General features: G+C 39.7%; 1 protein-coding gene across 40 annotated transcripts in view; it reads right to left on the bottom strand.

Annotated features, from left to right (window-relative positions):
* The window catches only part of LOC146766630 (uncharacterized), a 250204-nt gene that overhangs the window by 124937 nt on the left and 105841 nt on the right, over positions 1–19426 (bottom strand). For 34 of the 40 annotated variants that reach the window (XR_014957185.1, XR_014957178.1, XR_014957180.1 and 31 more), the window contains one exon: positions 12303–12439. Coding sequence is in view for 11 of the 40 variants with exons in the window: in XM_085587123.1 (XP_085443249.1) it covers positions 12303–12366 (64 nt within the window). In the remaining 29 variants the exon portion in view is untranslated. The other 6 variants (XM_085587127.1, XM_085587115.1, XM_085587117.1 and 3 more) reach the window with 3 other exon arrangements.

The following is a 19426-nucleotide window of genomic DNA, read 5'->3' as shown; positions in this document are numbered from 1 at the left end:
AAGGTTCAGTTAAATAAAAGGGAACTGGGGTATTTCAAAAATCTTGCTAATGAAAGTACAGATAGATATAATTTATCTAATATAAACAATATATGATATAGCTGAAGACTCCAAGGCATTTTCGAGGCAGAATAACAGAGAGAAGTTTCTTATCCCCATTTAGTACAAGAAAGCAAATTCTTTTTCGATTTATGGAATTACATAGGTATGTGAAAAATTAGATCCCAGTCTATTTCCTGAGGTGCCTAAAACCCAACACTGAAAATCCTGCTAATATGATTAAGCAGCTCCTCTGTGAGCAAGTCTGCATTAGTAAGCAATTCCCTGGGTGTTGCAGTAGCTGCAAGTGAGCAGCTTATACCAAGATTGGCTGTGGAGTTCATATGGGAGGAGAGACACAAAAGATTTATGAGAAAAATCAGAGGGATAGGTGGGAGTGGAAGATGCTTAAGAGTTACACCATTGCTAGATTCATCTTTGTTATAAAGTACTTGGGAAAAAAAGAAAGACTTAGACATAGTTCTTGCTTAATAGAAATGTCATGCTTTCAGAGATCTGTCATGATGCTTAAGCTGACAGAATTCCCTCTAACTTCTGGTACTGAGAATATCTCTTCCCCAAAACTAAGGAGTCACACATATGTTTGCAATAATGTACTAGAGAGTCACACGTGATTAACTGTAAGTGATAAAAAATCCTATTCATCTGCCTGAAAAAAACAACAAAGCAAACACATGACCATTATGAGTCTCTTTTCACAAATCACCTTATTTAAGTGGTGCCATTCCACCTCTGACAGTAAGTCAAAATTCAGCATCAAATTCTGAAGTAGAAGCTTCAGAAAATGCAAAGAATTCTGAAATAGTTTTCTTTCAGAGTCTTTGCATTTCCTCACTTGTTATTCTCTCTGGCATACAGTGATCAGCCACCCTCACCAGCAGAGAAATCATTCATACCTCCTTGTGCTCCTAGAACACAATGGGGTAGGATGAAGGGCATAGGGAAGCACTTCCAGGTGTATTCCACCTCTCTGATGTTTGGCAGGAGATTTTCCTTCTGCTGGGTTTTAACTGTCTCAAGCTCTCTGCCATGGACAGTAAAACTTCATAGATAATTACAGTATGTGGAACTAAAACTCCTTTTCTTTCGGGAGAGATTTCAGGCTAAGCAACCATTTACTTACTCATCAATGAGCTTAAAGGGAAGGGCTGTTCTTCACAGGTTATTCTATGGGTTTGGGGATCCAAAAAGGTCAAGTCCTGATCTTTAAATCCCTGGTCTAGTAAGTCACAATGTCTCCTAATTACATTGAAACTACTTACACAAATCAGATTAAGTGAAGTGTTAATGGGAGGTGACAATCCTGATGACATGCTGAAAAGTCTGGAGAATCACCATTATAGGAATGTTTTGTACACACAATATGTCACTTTTTATTAGAAACCATTCAAATTTTTGGTAGTGAAAGCATAATAAAGTGAGGATGTTCATAGGGCCTATAGAATTAGAAGCATAAAGCATGAGTCAGACTTTTAGCAATGATGGTTTCTGTTGCTAAATATATGAATTACAATTCCAGCTTTGTGCACAGTGAAAATTTTGCACTAACTACAGAGGCCCAGTTTATACATTCTCAAAAGGAAATGAAAGATAGAATGAATCTTTTCCTGTCCACAGACCCTGAACTATAGCTGTATATTTGAGGAATGCAAGCAAGAAAGGTATATGGTTTACAAACTGCATAAATTTCAGCTCCTTAAAATGCAAAACCTAGTGGAGTGGGCCAGTCAAAAGGTTTCAGTACCACAAGGTTGGTAACCCCGAAGTGATAAGGAGAATACACAATGCTACACTCTCACTGATCTCCTACTGTCTCTTGGGGCTTGGGAACAATGAACTCCAAGCTCTGGCATTTCAGCAATGCCTCTCCACAGGCTCTCTAGAGAAACAAGAACTTGGCACACTCCTACCACTGAGATAATAGCACTTGGTTTACTTCCATGTTTCAATTGTTCTCTAAGTCAGGAATATCACTTATCGTATCAAGCAAGTCTCAGATACCAGAACAGCTTAGTCAGGTTGAATGGTGCCTCAGTTTTGTGTTTTGCTGTTCTGAGTAAGAGCTGGCCCAGCACAAGCCCTCATTCTTGGGTTAGACCTTCCCTTTCCGAGGCCTTGCCCTAGCAGGAGGTTGGAGCTGAGCATTGCAGCAGCTGTTATTGCTTTCAGAAAGATTTACCATATGAGAGTGCAGAGGAAAAAGAAACCTCACCCAGAACAGTGACAACAAGAAAACCCCAAATGCGTCCACGATCAGAAAATCCTCAACCTTCAAAGTTTTTGCAGCCTGGTAGACTGCTGGAAAAGGCCACTCTGTCCCTCTTGCTGCCCTCCCTCAGGCACCCTCCACTGGCCACCATGACTGACAGGGAGCAGGGCTGGGATGTTCTTTCTGACCAGCTCTTGCTGGGCTGTGATGGAAACACACAGTGAGTTAGCAAGACTTTAGAGCTGAACAGCAAAAAATAAAGCACATGGGAGAGAGCCTCAACTGGATGGAAAATGATGCTGCAGTGTTTTACACCACTCAGTTCTAACTCTCACACATTAGTGGCCTTTAATTAGTTCATTGAAATGGCTTAATGTAAAAGTAGGGTTCATCAGTAGAAAAGAGCAGTTTTGGAAACAATGAGTACTTTTTCCTAATCAATATTCTAGATCTTCTATCAGCTCTCACAATGAATCAGTATTACATTTCTTTGGTTTTATTACCCCTCAATTAACCCGAAATACAATTCCTGAAAATGTTGGAATGAAATAAGGATGAAATTTTGCCTACACATTTCAGTTCAGCATCCCACAGATCTACAGTATTTTTTACTATCAGTAGACTTATTTTTAATAACATGGGTAACCACTGTTTTAATGTTTATTCTACTATCTATATGTACACACAATGATGTCAGTGGCAAATAATAGTAAAATTAATATTGCGTCAATACATTTCCTCATCTGCTATTTTTAAGGATGAATGAATTAAGTCAGGAGTGGTTCTGTAAGGTTAGGATATCTGGGGAATATATTCCCTCATAACCTCTTTGACTTGGAATTTAATACGCAGATGTAAACACACCTGGTTTCTGCTGGGAATAAAACCAAGGCCATCTCACAAGGAAGGCAGGGGGCCAGGGCCAATAAAGGTCTGCACTGCCTACAAGTTAGGCATTGCAAAGTCTGTATTTAAGGAAGTTGGCTCCAAAGTGAAATACAAAACCATAAGAGATTTTTAGGCTTTTTCCACATTTGGTAAAGCACCTAAATCTCCCAGTGCTGGTGCTGGTTAGAGATCTCCAGTATGAAATGCTGAGTATAGACATACCTCTGGATTCTAGACCACAATGTCACAACTATTTCCCATTTTTCTCCAAAAACTGTCTAATGTAAAATACAGAAATCAGTCCTGCCATCGGGGCTTGCCAGCAAGGACTTGCTGCTTTCACTTGGGTACTTTAAACACAAAGATGTCCCTGCTGGTTGTTCCCCTTTTAAATATTGCATTGCTTGTTGCACAGTGACCTAGATTCAACAAGATAGAAGCAGAATTGTTTTGGATGCCAAAAGTGCTTTAAAAGAATGCCCTACTTGGACCCAAATAGCTGTTAACTCTACGTCAGGGCTCTCCCCTGAGAGATAACAGTGGGAATTTAAATGTCTCCAGCCTGAGGGCAGCAGTGAACTGTACTGCTCAGCTTCTTGGGCAACCTATTTTAGCTACCAGAGGATGCTTAAAAGAAGGCTGATGCTTTTTCTTCAGTTTAAAGACACTACAACTGCTGGGTGAGATGTGTGTTTCTGTCAGTGGCTCTGCTGAACTCGGAACCTCCAGTTAAATCAGACCTCTCACTAAAGGGAGGGTGGAGCTCAAGCAGGAGACAGGTATTTGGTCTGAGGCAGATTTGGGCATATAAACATGGGCATCTGCTAATTTTCATATGAAATGAGGCACAGGGTAGAGCTGTCTTCTGAAGTGATGCTTGGGCTTCCAGTTTTGGTGTCTTGGACACCTGAAGACTGAATAAAAGCCATGGATTAAACACAGTGGAAGCAAGGAGAGTGGGACATGGCTTGATTGTAATTTTTCCCCCTCCTTTTTAATATGCAGTTCTATATTAATAATCATTTACACCAAAACAAAATTTCCTCCTCTGCAGCTGTTTGCAGGCAGAGCCCATTGTCTTTATCTGTCAGGAGCTCATATCTTAGAATTCTTCATCTCTCTGAATGCTTTGATTAGAGATTTTACTGTTTGAGAAAAAAATTCAGCTGTCAATCTTATCAATCAGCTGCTCTCTTTTATGTTCATCATCCATTCTTAGTTAACATGTGTGATCTTAATATGTACAAATGTGAGGCCCTTCACATTTTAAAGATTAGGTGCAGACCTATGCAAACAATAAAACCCCACACAAAAATAAAAACAAAAAACCAAAAAAAACACCCCACAATATATCCACCTACTTCACATCCCATCAATAGCTAAGATAGAATATTGCCTAGCTAAGAACACAGAACAGATGTAGGACCAACATTATTGATCTGATCTATTCGATTATTCGACTGTGACCCAAAAGTTGCTCATTCTTCAGATAATCCGATACACAAACAGAGCAATCCTATTTCAAATATATGGTTTTACAAAGTAAATTGGAACGATAACATTAATGATGGATCCCTACGAATTTTTTCATTTACAGAATTAGAAAGAGCTATAATATGAAACCATGAATCAAAATATATTAATGTCAAATATGAATTCTAAAATTATTTAGGATTTTGGTCTCTATATTACAAGAAAGTAAATACTGGGCACCTTGATAACCACAGCTTTTCCAGGTAGCAAGATTCAAAAAAACTAAATTACAATACTCCCTTCCAAGAATGTGTGTTTTGATGCATTTTTTGCATGACAATGACTGTAATTCTGCTCTTACAGATATATTCGGATCTTAATACTGGACTGGAATACTTGGTAAAAACAATTCCTCAAGCAGCTATAAAATGTATTGTTTTTAATGCTTTATCAGAAGTAATGTTTGACTTTGGTTTCTTTCAAATTAATACCACCAACAAATTTTTAAAAAACACTGAAACACCAAGAGCTTATGGCTTATGATTAAAAATATTCAGGAAATTCAAAGACCAGTACCAGACATAGCAGAACTGCTCTGATTAGATGTAGATGGGATCTGCTAGTTCAACACCAGGTGCTCATGATTTTAATATGTAGAGAAAACTTCAGTGAACTGCACACCCCAGATTCAGTGTTGTAAATGCTTTAATTCCAATTGCTGTGTCTTGTGATGGGCTTTGACTAAGGGCATCTCTGCTTTAGGAACCTAAGGCAGAGCTTAGGTTCTAATGCCTGTTCTAATGGTCAGCTTTGCCAACATTTAAATTTCTGCATTCAGGGCAATAGTCTTGAGGCACGGAATGATCACAATCTCTCCAACCCACACCACTCTGCTTTTCCTCACCTTAATAATGGTAACGCTGTCTAATACAGAGCAATTTGGAGACACAACTCGCACAGGATGCCTGGATCTTACGAGCTTTATTTGCCAGCTGACCAACTTTAGTATGGACATCAGTGAGACACAGTGCCTGAGGAACCCGCACAGTGCCAGATTTATCCAAGTCATTTTTAGGGGTTTCCATGAAGGTTCTTTGTAATGCTGTAATACTGCATTAGCACCTCTACAGTGTCTGACAAAAGGACACAGCAAATAAACTGCAATGGAATACATCCTATGTTTTTAAACACAGGAACCTGTGGTTGCCATAGTTACTAAACATACTGTAAACATTGTTTGTTATTTGCAATATGTTGCCCTTTAAAGGAAAGAGAGCAGTATATGTCACATAGCTACACAGAAGACCCACTGAAAGTTTGCAGTTGGAATCGATAACTTGTGTTGGCAACTTGCCCTTCCAGATGAGGAGATGGTGTTCCCTGCTGTGGAACCAGTGCTCAAACAGGCCAGGAGAACGAGGCAAGCAGGCCCACAGTGGCAAATGGGATCCTGATATCAAGTAGGAAGTGTTTAAAAAAAAAAACCATAATGGAAGGACTAAATTGATAAAGCAGCATTACAGAAGTAAACTCATCAAATTGGTATAAAGCACTCAAATGTTTCCTGTTCTTTCTCATTGAATGTCACAGGGACATTTCTCTCTCTCAGGATTTTTCATAGAGGTGCACAGAGAGAAAGAAAGAGAAAACCATTTGTCATGGTTTGATATTGGCACAATGCCAGCGCCCCCATGAAAAGGCAACCTCTCAATTGAATGTTGGGAAATGTGATCGGGAAACAGAGCAAAGCAGGCCCAAGCTTAATAACAAGGAAAAAAAAAAAAACTTAATTAAGCTCCTACTACTGTAAAAGAAAAAAAAGAAAGAGAAACACACACAAAATCCACAATGAGAACCTTTCAAAACATTCCTCCTTCAACTACCCAACTACAAAAATACACATTGAGACACATTTGGACCCTTAATCAAGTATTCACCCTTCAATATAATCAATACTAAGTCCATCAGGAGAGAGAGGAGTCTCCCTTGCACCACAGACCCCCAGGAAACATAGGTGCCACCTCTCATGTTTCCATGTCACACATGGCACTGCATGGAGAAAATCTGCCAGGGTGACCCTTCTCCTTTCCATGCACAGTGCTCTCACTACCAACACATGGACAGACAGACTGCTTTTAGGATTTTTCCTTTCAAGGATGCTCTGCCAAGAGGGGGAAAAACAACAGTTCAGTTTTTCATTTTTTGGGACCACAGTCCCACCCATTTTCTTCCTCCCCTGGGGCCGAGGGTCTCAGGAACAGAGATCTTCTTCTCTTCCTCTTTTCTGAAGACGGGGCACCACCACAAACCTCCTCAACTTTTCTCTGTTTGCTCCAATCCTGTCTTTTCTCAGCTGCTGAACCAGGTCTCTTGGCTCACTGGCATCCTCCTAAAATACAGTCTCTCTTGGAGGAGAAAATCGGTTCAGTCTATGGCTAACAAGAAAAAATCCAGCCAAAAGCCACTCCATCTTCCCCCCACCAATCTTCTTTCCCTAACATCCCAGGGTCCAGGCTTTCTCTCTTCCAAACCGAGGAGGAGTAAAATTTCACAAAACTTTCAATTCTCAAGGAAGGGTTAAAAGTCCCAACTCCCAAGGATGGCTCAGAGCCTGGATTCTCTGGCTCCCACAGGTGGCTGGGCACCTTGCAGCCCCCCTGCTCTTCTCCTTCCCCCTGCCATTGTCTCTTTCTTGAGAAGAGACAGACTCACGGGGGGGTTGGGGGCGGAGAATGGAGACATCCCAGATTTCTCCACCCTTCCATCTGCAGGGGGCCAGCCTGGTTCCAGCCCCTCCACCCTTCAGCCCACCTTAAGCTGGGCTGCATGCCTCCCCTCCCGCACCCAGCCACGGCTGGGCAGGGGAGAGTCCTGCACTGCATCCTGACCAGAACCACAGAGAGCGAGTTCTCCTGGGAATTCTGCTTTTAACCCCTCTGTGTTCTCAGAGGCACGTCCGCCCTCAATTGGTCAACCCAAATGTCAATATCCAAAGTGACCTCTTTCTTCCGAGAAGATTCTTTTTCCTGTGCCAAACCACGACACCATTCTATTTCTGCTCCTTGTTTTTCTCATGTGGAATGTGTTTGGAGAATTGTTTCCCTGGGGTGATTGCTTGACTGAATTCTGGTGAGGACTGTTTGAGCCTAATGGGCAATCCAACCCACCTGGGGCTGCACTCACGAGAGAGGGTCATGAGTTGGAAGTTAGATTTGGTAGTTAGAGAAAGTAGGTTTGTAGTTTTAGCATCTTCCTTTACATAGTATATTAATGTATTTTAACACAGTTCTAATAAAGAAATCATTCAGCCTTCTGAACTGAGTCAGACATCATCATTTCTTCCCATTAGGTTCACCTGCATTTACAATAATTGAAGGCCTGTGCATCTCTCTGTATTAGAGATATCTACGTTAGTTATTACCAACCACAGTGTCTCAGCTATCATTGTATGAAAGTTTCATTTTATAGTAGCTAGAAACAGCTTTGTCAGGGATCTTTCTCATATTTTCAAAATCTTGATTCACATCTCTACCAGACAGAGACCACGATTCTTGACTAGTTATACCACATTACATTTTTCCTTGTTAACAATCATGCAAGCAGATGTGGTCAACCTTTGAAATATTTTTGCCTTATGATACAAGCCACAATTAGACTATCTCAGTTAAGCTGTTGGAACCCATAGGAGTTCACAGACAGAAGGGAGACAAAATTCCAGTTAATTTGTAAGCCACAATTAGAAATCAGTGTCTCGGTAGATAACAAACCTAAATACCACAAATTCAGTTTTAGTGAAATTTCCTGTGCAGTATTGTTCATTCCTATTCACCTCTTTACTGACACAATGGTTACAGCATGAGCTTATTCCTTATCAAGAATAATGATGATCCCCAGAGAAGAGATATTATAAATAGTCCAGTTATTTGTATTATAAATATTGATTTATATTATAAATAAATTATTCAGAGCTTGATCCTGAACAAAAATCAAAGAACATCTAAAAAAGCAAGAAGGATAGAGAGTTTCAAGCAGTTTCATCCCCCTTAAATATGCTTTTTGACAAAGTCATCAGTCAGAATAGAATCATCCTTGACAATCTTTTCAATACTTAAAAGGTGCTTATAAGAAAAATGGGGACAGACTTATTTTCATAAGAAATGTTGTGATTATGAAGGGAAATGATTTTAAAATAAAAGAAGGTAGATTTAGATTAGATATAAGAAGATTTTTACAATGGTGGCAGTGAAGCTCTAGCACAGGTGGCCCAGAGAGGTGACAGATGCCCCATCCTCACACAATCAAGGCCAGGTTGGACAGGGTTCTGACAACCTGATCTAGTGGGGAATGTCCCTGCTCAATACAGCAAATGGCCCCTTCCAACCCAAACCATTCTACAATTCAAGATATTTTCTGGAAGTATATTTTATTTGAAATGCAATTTATAACTACTCAGATACTCTATTCACTTTTGGCCTTGTAGAAGCCTGTGGAAAAAGCACCTTGGGCAAAGCTGACATATTTCAGACTCCCAGCAAAGAGAGCCTGCTCCAGGGCCCTAAGCCAAGAAAATACAGAGAAGCCAGGTTATACTGCCAAGATGTGTCCAAGGCAATATTTATTGTCAAAGGCCTTGGTGCATCAGGGCCAGTGCTTTTTATGTGGCATCAGACCAATCCACTAAGACTAAAAATTAGAGGAGCATTTCTCTTCTGGGGGAGTATACTGTTGAAACTATCTTTGATGGGGGGAAAAAATCAAAGAAAAACCTCTGTGTCTTTTTAGGTACAGCTTTCTAAGTGTCTGAATGGGAACTATATAGATTTGTTATCTGTCCTAAAAGGAAAAGAACAGACTTAGTGAATTCTTTTCAAAAGTACACACAGTGTTCCAATTTCACTCATGTATTTCTGTGTCTGTTATGTTCCTAACTTGATGCCAGAATGAATTCTCTGGAACCAGGAGGAGTCCCTTGTAACCCAAGTGTTGTGTAGGTGCAACAGGGTCAGGGACTTCTGATGGAGCTCACTTGATACTACTGCTACACAAGGACATCAAACTGAGCACAGCATGGTTTTACACCTCATCACTGTCACTCTAATGCTGCCTAGGGCAGTTCTCATTCTGGAGAGGGAATTTTGGCCCTATGACCAATGAAATACAGAAATACAGAGAACATTCAGAAAAAGTTTTACACATTTCAATAGAAAAAGAAAACTACAAAACCTCTTTTTGCTAGATAGCAGTAAAATTTTCTATTTTTACATCATGGTTTTAACTAGTGTTTGACCAGCCCTACTCATAAATAAATACTTGTCTTTTGAAGAGGGAAAAGTAAAGAGCACAGATATGCCATTATATCTGTAATTTTTGACTACACAATCTAAATAAAGCACAGACCAGAACAACTCAATCCTGGCACAGATGAAATTAAACTATTATTTGTATAAAAGAGTGGAGTTTCAAAGCTGAAGTCCAGAGCCATCAGAGCATAATTGCTGTTCCCTGATATTTGAAATTATACTGTTGTTTTGAATAGTATAATTCAAAATTATACTATTCATTGAAACAATTTGTGGAATTGTTTCAATGAAACACGGATGTAACATCTCAAAGAGCCGAGGTTAAAGAACCACTATATTACGCTGGAATAAAGATATTAATTGTAATGTTTAGGCCAAACTGCAATACTCTATGCTATCTCCTCTCCCTGTAAAAATATCCCAGAATTTTCAGGTGGAAAATATTTCTGAGTTATACTGCTAAGGATAGATCATCAGTTTTCTGATATGTAAATGAAAGGAGTGCCTACCAGAGGATTCAGACAGATGTTGAATAAAGTCCAGTGTAGTTCAGATTATCTATCATAAACTTTAGAAGTCAAAAAAGAACTTTTTTGATTAGGTACGAGAAATTTAACAGCAGCCAAACAAACCTCTGAAGCATAACAACATATTTCTTTTGTCTTTTTTTTCCTGTATCCAAGTGAAAAAGAAGTGAAACAACCATGAATAAACAAATAAACTAGTAATGCAAACAGTCTCCTGAAGCTAAACTGCTTTCTGAAGTTTATATTACCTGAGATTTCCTTGCATAAACTACATCAGATTTATTTGGCAATAATCCAGTTCCAACGGAAGGGAACAGGGAAGAAATTGTGTTTTAAATCTTCAAACAATAAGATTAAGTATTCAAGTTAAAAACATATTCTTGCACTGGATTTTAAGTGTAAATAACTAGAATCTGTAGCAACTACCAAAATTATTTTGGGAAAATCATTTTGCAATAATTTCTAGTGAAGAGTTTGGTCAAGTTCAAGTTAACCACACACATTTTTCAAACTATCATCTCTTCATAATTTTTTTATTATTATTTGACTAGTCAGCCTAAAATATGTCAAAATCTTTCTTTATTTCTGACAGTGCTGAGCTAATTTAACTCTAGACAGACTTTCACTAATTTAACCCAGTGCCTGACAAAGTTCTCTACATGGAACATGAAAGGAAGATGGTTGAAGTGGGAATAGAGTCAATTTCGGTCACTGGCTCCTGAGGAAAGGGAATAATAGAAGCTGAAAGACCAATTAAATTATTTCTTGAATGACTGTTTAAAAATATTTCTCCTCTAGAGAAGAGCAGCTTCAAAAATTGGTGTGGGATATGGAGCTTTTTGTTGCTTGATTATTGGTTAGAATCCCAAGCAGGTCAATAGTGAATTGCAGTCACCTGCACTCAGCTCTGCAAAAATGTGAAATGAGCAGGTGATCTGGGCAGCTCCTACAAGACACATCCAATTCCAGAAACACATGAGATGTGATGAATGCACTGTCATCCTTCAGGCAGCAGGACTGAGGAATTGTGGAAACTGAACAGAAGCTGCTCCATCAGAGCACATTAAATCACAATATGGGAATAATTCCATTTAGATTTAGAAGTTTTATTCACTAATTCTACCAGTATGGGACTTTCTCAAAACCTATTTAGGGTGCAAATCTCCAAAGAAATTATAAAACCATCAAAATCTCTAAAAGATTTAATTAATGATGTTTTTATTTTGTATGTTTGATATATCACAGTCAATCTCTTGAACACATTTTGAGCTATTTGTCTCATAAACCAGGATGCTTTGAAGGCAAGAACTCCTGCACAGAGAATCTCTTATCTGCCAGAAGTTTTGTGTGTCAGTATGTTACAGTGAAGAAATAAGTTTTTTTCATGCAATAGTCTCACGTCAGTCATTTGAAATAGGGTTATGTCCCTTGGCATTTATTAATTACACTGAAAATTCCCTTGACTATTTGAACACACTACAATCACTGTTTCTTATGATATTCAGATAATTGAGGCGGCACTGCATTTTAATTTGGAAAAATTGTGGGTTTTTTTTTAACTACCTAAATACTGCTTCTCTGTTGCAAAATAGTCACCTTAGGCCATATTATACTGTTTCAGGACAGAATTAATCTAAGATTTTGATAAATACGCTATCAGACAAAGAACAATGGAACTAGAGAAAGGTAGAGAAAACCCTCAGGAAAAATGTCTTTGCTAGGATGCCAGAGCAGCACTGCAAAAAGTTATTTGGGGTAGCTGAGGAACCTCCAAACTTAGCAGCCTTCCAGACTCAGGTAGGCAAAGCAATAACTGACCTCGTCAAGTGCTGGAGACTGTCTTACCTTGAGGGGGAAGCTGGACCACACGAGCACTCCAAAGGTCTCCAATGGATGATATTTCTGCCATTTTTCCTTCACTGAGCTATTGCTGCGATTGTTTGGATTGAATTAGGGCAAGAGGCTGCAATTCAAGGAATCACCTAAAAGCAGACAAAGGGACATGGCCATTAACAGAATGGATTAAAACACTTGTTTAGGTAATCTCAAGAGACAGGGCCCCTCTACATAGACAGTAATGGTTTTGCTATCACCTGTGGAGAAAAAAAAACTAAAAAAGCAAAAACTAAAAACCAGAAGCATGAAAGTAGAGACCAAAATTAAAATAGAAAATTACAACCTAAACTAGAGTGAATAAAGGATTTAAGGTTATAATGATCTGAAAAAAGCACTAAGTAAGGGGCTGAGGAATGAAGATGCACAGACAATGGATTTGGGATGGGATACCAGCTCTGTACACAACAAGTAAACTACAAATATATAGGAGGAGAGGGAGACAGGGATGCATGAGAGGATATAGAAGTAAATACCTTACACTTATTCTCATTAGAGGCAAAAATAAATTCTAGAAAAGTTGATAAAGGATGTTTGAACTGCGATTGTAGACAGCATCAGTAAATTCAGGAGAATATTTTCCACTGCTATGGCTGCATTGGTAGCAGTGTCCTGCCTCAGTTTAAGGTTAATTCAGATGTTTGCACAAGTCTGCATATAAACAAACAGAAACAACCAAAAACGCCCCCAAAAAACAGAAAAAAACCACCAAAAGCAAACAAAGCCTCAGGGAGTTGTAAACAGCAAAGGAACTGAAGCTGTCATTTCCTTCTTGACTGCACATTAAATAAAGCACAAAAAGAAAAGACAAAGAGGGGAATGCTGTTTCACTTATGATTAAAATAACCCATCTTACCTTTCTATCAGAAAGGCTCTTTGAGGACAATTCTGGTGTGTCACTTTTTCTGCCCATGGGTGGCTGCCTCCTGTTTGGGAGACAGCATCAGGTGTAAACAGCTTCTCTCTCTTCTCACTCTCTATTACTCTCAGCTGTAGAGGTAATACCCAATTTTTGCCTACCAGGAGCTTTACTGCAAGACTGGTTGGAAGGTTTCTGCTTACTTGCCCTGAGTGAGGCCTTGTTCTGGCCATACTCCACTGCTACATTGTCATAGCATGCTGTCCCCCCTGGGTAATAAATAGCATTGGCTGCTGGTTCCAGCAGGCTGAGCAAGCACTTTATCATACTATTCTTATTAAGAAACCCATTGCCCTTACAGACAGTCTGATACAGTTTCACCTAATTGGTCCTTCAATTAAAGCACCATCACCATTGGCTAATTAAGAAATCACCCTTTGGTAAACAAATCTCCCTAACACATTCCACATGTTCACAACAACAGGTGCAGCAAGTGAAGATAAGAATTGTTTATCATTCTTTTCTCTGATCTTCTCACAGCCTTCCCCAGGACAATGCCTAGAAAAGTTGTGCCAGTTCTCTGTGGCCAGAGAGCTGCTGCCACACTGCATTTCAGCCTCCACACAGAATCACTGGGTTGGAAGAGACCTTCAAGATCATTGAGTCCAACCCAGCTCTAACACTTCAACCAAACCAAGTGCCAAGTTCCACGTCCAGCTTTTTTTACATGTCCAGGGATGGTGACTCCACACCTTCCCAGGCAGACAATTCAAGTACTTTATCATGCTTTCCATAAAAAACTTTTTCCTAATATCCAACCTGTATTTCCCTTGGTACAGCTTAAGACTGTGTCCTCTCGTTCTGTCAGCTGCTGCTTGGAGAAAGAGACCAACCCCACCTGACCACAGCCACATTTCAGGGAGTTGTACAGCATGATAGGGTCATCCCTGAGTGTCCTTTTCTCCAGGCTGAGCAGCCCCAGCTCCCTCAGCCATTCCTCACAGGGTTTGTGTTCCCAGCCCCTCTCCAGCCTCGTTGCCTCCTCTGGATGCACTCAAGCATCTCAATGTCCTTCCCAAAGTGAGGGGCCAGAACTGGACACTGCACTCAAGGTGTGGCCTCACCAATGCTGGGTACAGGGGAAAAATGACCCCCCTGGTCCTGCTGGCCACTCTATTCCTGATCCAGGCCAGGAGCCATTGGCCTTCTTGGCCACCAAGGCACACTGCTGGCTCATGTTCAGTTGGCTGTTCACCAGTACCCCCAGGTCCCTCTCTGCCTGGGCACTGACCAGCCACTCTACCCCCAGCCCATAGCATTGCAGGGGGTTATTGTGGCCAAAATGCAGGACTCAGCACTTGGACCTAATAAACTTCATCCCACTGGACTCTGCCCATCCATCACTGTCTCAGGTGTCTCTGCAGGGCCCTCCTACCCTCCAACAGAGATCAGCACATGCTTCCAGCTTGGTGTCATCTGCAAATTTACTGATGAAAGACTCAATCCCCTCATCCACGTCATCAATAAAAATATTGAACAAAATTGGCCCCAGCACAGAGCCCTGAGGGACACCACTGGTGCCTGTCCCCAGCTGGATGCAGCACTGCTCACCACCACTCTCTGGGCCGGCCATGCAGCCAGTTCTGAACCCAGCACAGAGTGCTCTTGGCCATGCCCTAGCTCTTGCCCTTTCATTGCAAGAAATTCTTTCTTACATTGAAAGAAACTTAACTCTGATTTCTGTGAACCAAGTCCTGATTTTAGCTGCACATTTGTAGCTAGGAAGCCAAGCCTTGGTTCTCTTTCAAGGCTTCTGTGCAGTCCATCCTGGAAGCTGTACAGTGCATTGTTTCCAAGTTCTCTTCATTACATGACAGTCACAAAGCAACCCTGCTCAATCTTTTGAGGATGACATGCAGAGAATAAAATATAAAGAACAGAGGATTCTATCAGGATAAAGAGTCATAAAATGACTGCTGTTCTCAGTCTTGCAAAGTAGACTTCAGCCAGATAGCTTCAAATTTTTATGTTTTAGTCAATAGAAAACTGTTCACTGTATATGCTTAAGTGTTACCAAGTTACCAGGTATGGCTCAGAGAACACAGCAATGATGTTCTTGTGTTGGACTCTTCTCCATCATTGTCCCAAGCTCCCTGGATACATGCACACTGTTTTTTGTTCTCCTGTTCTATAGGCACAGATAATACCGCAGATTAAAAAAAAAACAAAAAACAAAAAACAAACAAACAAACAAACAAACAAAAAAAAAAACCCAAAAAAACCCCAAAAAACAAAAAAAAAAACCCCAAAAAACCAAACCAAAAAAAACCCAATCCAAAAAGAGAAAAGCTGCTAAAATAATTACTGGTCCACTGAAACTATTCAAGGATCATTTTTGGATGGAAATATATAGACATTCCAAGTCCTAAGCTTGCTCTGACCCTTGCTTGATTGAAAGCAACGTGTGTTTTCCAGGCTTCCAGCTGTGCTTGGCTAGCCAGAAGTAGCCAATTGCAGACATGTGTGACATTTCCTCAGCATATTACATTGACATCACTGACATGCACCTTATTAGAACAATGAACAGCAAAACTTCTCAACACCTTTTAAGTCTCAAATAGCTCCATCCCAGGAAATTCAAACTGGTTTTTTTTTAATCTTTCTTTTTGTCCCACTCTATTTGGAGAAGTTCTGAGCTCCTAAAAAAAATCCATCAGTATTCCCGTTTTGAGAACTGTAGATGCAGAAATTGATATTCAAAAAAGTTGGCATAAGTTAGCTTGTGCATACCAAAAGAACAAGGGAAACCCCACATGAATGTGTTTAGTGGGAACAATGAAAAATCAAATCAGTGCAACCAGATATTGTTTTATTTCTCCTTTTGAAAACTGAGAAAGTATAACAGGAAGGCAGGAGTCCACAAAAGAGAATGTTCATTATGTAGCTGAAGAGAAACTACACAAAAAAAAAAAAAAAGGGGGGGGGGGGGGTAGTATTTCAAACCTGCACTGCACTTCTGTTAAATTTGAAATTAGATCAGGAAAATAAAGATTGAAATATCACTACAAGTTCTGAGGCCCTTAATAATAAATAATTTTAAGATCTGCTGAATAGGTGTCTGAATAGAAGAAAATGTGTAAACAGCAACCTTTTCAGGAGAAGCCATTTGATAGCTCCACCCGGGATGTGAGTTACTATCTCAGGCAAGTCACAGAGTGTGTGGTGACAGTAACTTAATTCAGTAGTGAAAGCAAAATAAATGTATGAATACTTTAATGCCAGATGAGACCAGATTCATCTTCCTCTGTGTCTTCATAGCTGCAGCCCTTGAGAAGGCAGCAGGAGGTGGCAGCCCAGATCCTGGGATACTCAATACTGGTAGCCTGGATACTCCTCCTCCTCCTGGATACTCAGATTCACCTCCAGGAAAACAGTTCTGATTTACCTTACCCTGGAGTCAGTCGTGTCACTTCAGCCCATGCTGCCTGAAATTCCCTGTGAAACACAAATCCCAATTTAGTTCTGCACCAGGAATTGCTCTGCTCTTGATCCTGGAATACCAGTTTCTGCCACTATTGAGCCTCTGATTTTGGAGGCAAATCTGGTGGCCCTACTCCCTGTTTCAGTCCTGTCTACCTGAACAATCTGGCTCTCCAGGCTAACATTATCCTGGATGACCAAATCCTCACATTGTGTGGAAACTGAAGAGCAGGACAGTGAATTGCACGAGTAACTTTCATACGTGGCCAGACCAAGAAAGAATGTGCTTTGTGTCTAAATTGCACACCTATTGCAAACACACAGGCAGAACCTGAGGACTTTATCATTTAATGACAGTGCACCTAAGAAGGGAAATTGCCAATACAGGCAGCTGATTTCTGCCTATTTAGATATTATGTATTCCACTTTGTTTAATTGTAGTGACTGACTGATGTGGATACTTATTTCAAGCCTTCATTGTTACTCAAGCACATGATAATATGTAAAATAGAAGTGCATACAAATAATTCTTGTCATTATGCTCTACTTAGATCTAGTTGCATCAGTAAAAGACAACCCTGCAGTTAAAAATCAGACAAAGGCAGTCTGAGTAGAGTTTCTTCTAAAAGGTTCGGCCTGGAATGAAATCAGTATTCTAAGCATTTTCCACACACACATCCTCAATAGATTCAATTTTAATTTCTGTAGTAATAAGGCAAAACAGATTAATATATTTTTATTATTATTCTCAAAAGTAACCACATTCAGGTATGTAGCATTTCTAAGTTTTGGACAGGTATGGAGTTCAAGCTACAGAAAATATACCCGGCTTCAAAAGCAAAAATCAAAATCCTAACCCCCCCTCCTCCAAAAAAACCAAAGAAAAACCATCCCAATATAAATCTGTCTTTGCTAGTATTACATACTTCACTTTTAATTACTGAACTTAAAAGAAAGATTTAAATTGACCTTCCACTTGATCAATAATTCTGCTTTCTTACTTTTCCCATTTGCATGAGAAGTGAAAATAAACTAGCCATTTATACATTTGTTTAGACTTTTGAATGAGTTTCATTTTCTGGTTCTAATGCAGTGTTTGACTTATATGTGCCACATGGGAATACTTGTTTAAAAATTCATTTCAACTGGAAATTTTATATTCTGGAAGTTGTACAGGAAAACCTGTCTTGGTCTTCAATTAAACAACACTGCAAGTCTAGCATGATACTGTCCATTTAAATTCCACTTTCTGAATGTTGTCTTATTGTTTATAAAGCATGATGCATTTAATGAGTAGGAGAACCAGCTCAATTTGTCTTCATTACTGAGCACATCAGCAGTGGACTCCATGGACATCATTGGGGGTAGGAACTATCTGCATTTGTGTGCTCATCAGCATCCAGAAAACCCTGCACTATTCACAGGTGATGCTGCCTCGTGCTGTAAAATGTTCCCCTTTTGCAACCATCTTCAAAAATAAAAAAACAAACCAGCCTGGGCAAATCATTATTGTCCTTTATTTATTTGCATATGTGAGAAACAATGTTATGCAGTGTTCAAATATGTTATTGAGGTATGTTCTAGGTAGAGATTTATATTTGATTCTGAAAGAGAAGTTTGTTTAATAGCAATTTTTCTTTCTGATAATAGAGTAATGCATAGGGACTTTAGCCTTGAAATAGTGCCACAAAGATATTCATGTTACTTCAAAATAAAAATTAGAAAAAAGTCATACCCTGTGCTAAGGAGCAGTAAGTGAGCACTGCTACCAGAAAAAAGACAAAAAGCCAAGTAACAATCCCAGGGAATGATAGTAATTGCAACAGGCAGTGATCTTAACACGTTAGCCCTCCAACCACTGCCAAGCTATTTATGAGCATCAATTTATTTACAGGCAGCTCTGGGAGTGGCAGCCTAGGATGAAGCTGTTAAGGTTTGAGAATGATACATGAGTGACAAAGCCTAGCAGAATGCAGGCAGAGGAAGGTTACATGATCAGAATCTGAAATGTGACCCAACCTACCTTACTCATGTTTATTATAAAATACTGAGGTTATGGATTTGGGCAGGATATTCAACTGCACCAATATTGAAAGTTGTGGGATCTTGTTCACAAGCATTCCCAGAAGGTTTTCCCTGTAATACATTCTCTGGAGGACCATTATTTCTATTTCAGTTATTAAAAATAAAAAAAAGAAGAAAACAAAGCAAGGAACTGAAGCAAGTTGTCACAAACATTGGTGCAAACAGAGCCCATATGTCAAATCTGTGATCTGGGCTCTCTGTAGATACTCTGATGTCACGCAGGCACACCTGTGCTCTACAGAAGAAAAGTCACTACACAGCACACACACAGCAAACTCAGTCACCAGGGTTAAAGCACGAGTGAAAGTTGTTGTTTGCTGCCCCTGACTGTAACAGGCCTTCACATCCTGGTGAACGTGCAGAGAAAAGCCCTTCCAAAGCGCATGGACCAGATGTGGTCATCATTTGAGTTGGAACCAGAAACAGCACCACACAATTCTGTTGAATAATTATTCTCCAAACTGTTCAAATTATGACTATGAAGTGTTCAGATAAAACTGTGTTCAGTCAGTGTAAGGAATTTAAGAGATTACTGAAATACTTGCAATCTGAACACAGTGCAGGTTCAAGGAACAAGGGTAAAAATCACTGAGCTATCTGCTGAGTAATAACATGGTTGAAGACTTGCATCTATTTTGTGAGCTGAGGAACA

The sequence above is a fragment of the Lonchura striata genome, chromosome 9 (assembly GCF_050655825.1).
Source record: "Lonchura striata isolate lonStrDom1 chromosome 9, ASM5065582v1, whole genome shotgun sequence".
Lineage (NCBI taxonomy): Eukaryota > Metazoa > Chordata > Aves > Passeriformes > Estrildidae > Lonchura > Lonchura striata.
The sequence above is the reverse complement of the archived record's forward strand: the minus strand, read 5'-3'. Positions and strand labels throughout refer to the sequence as shown.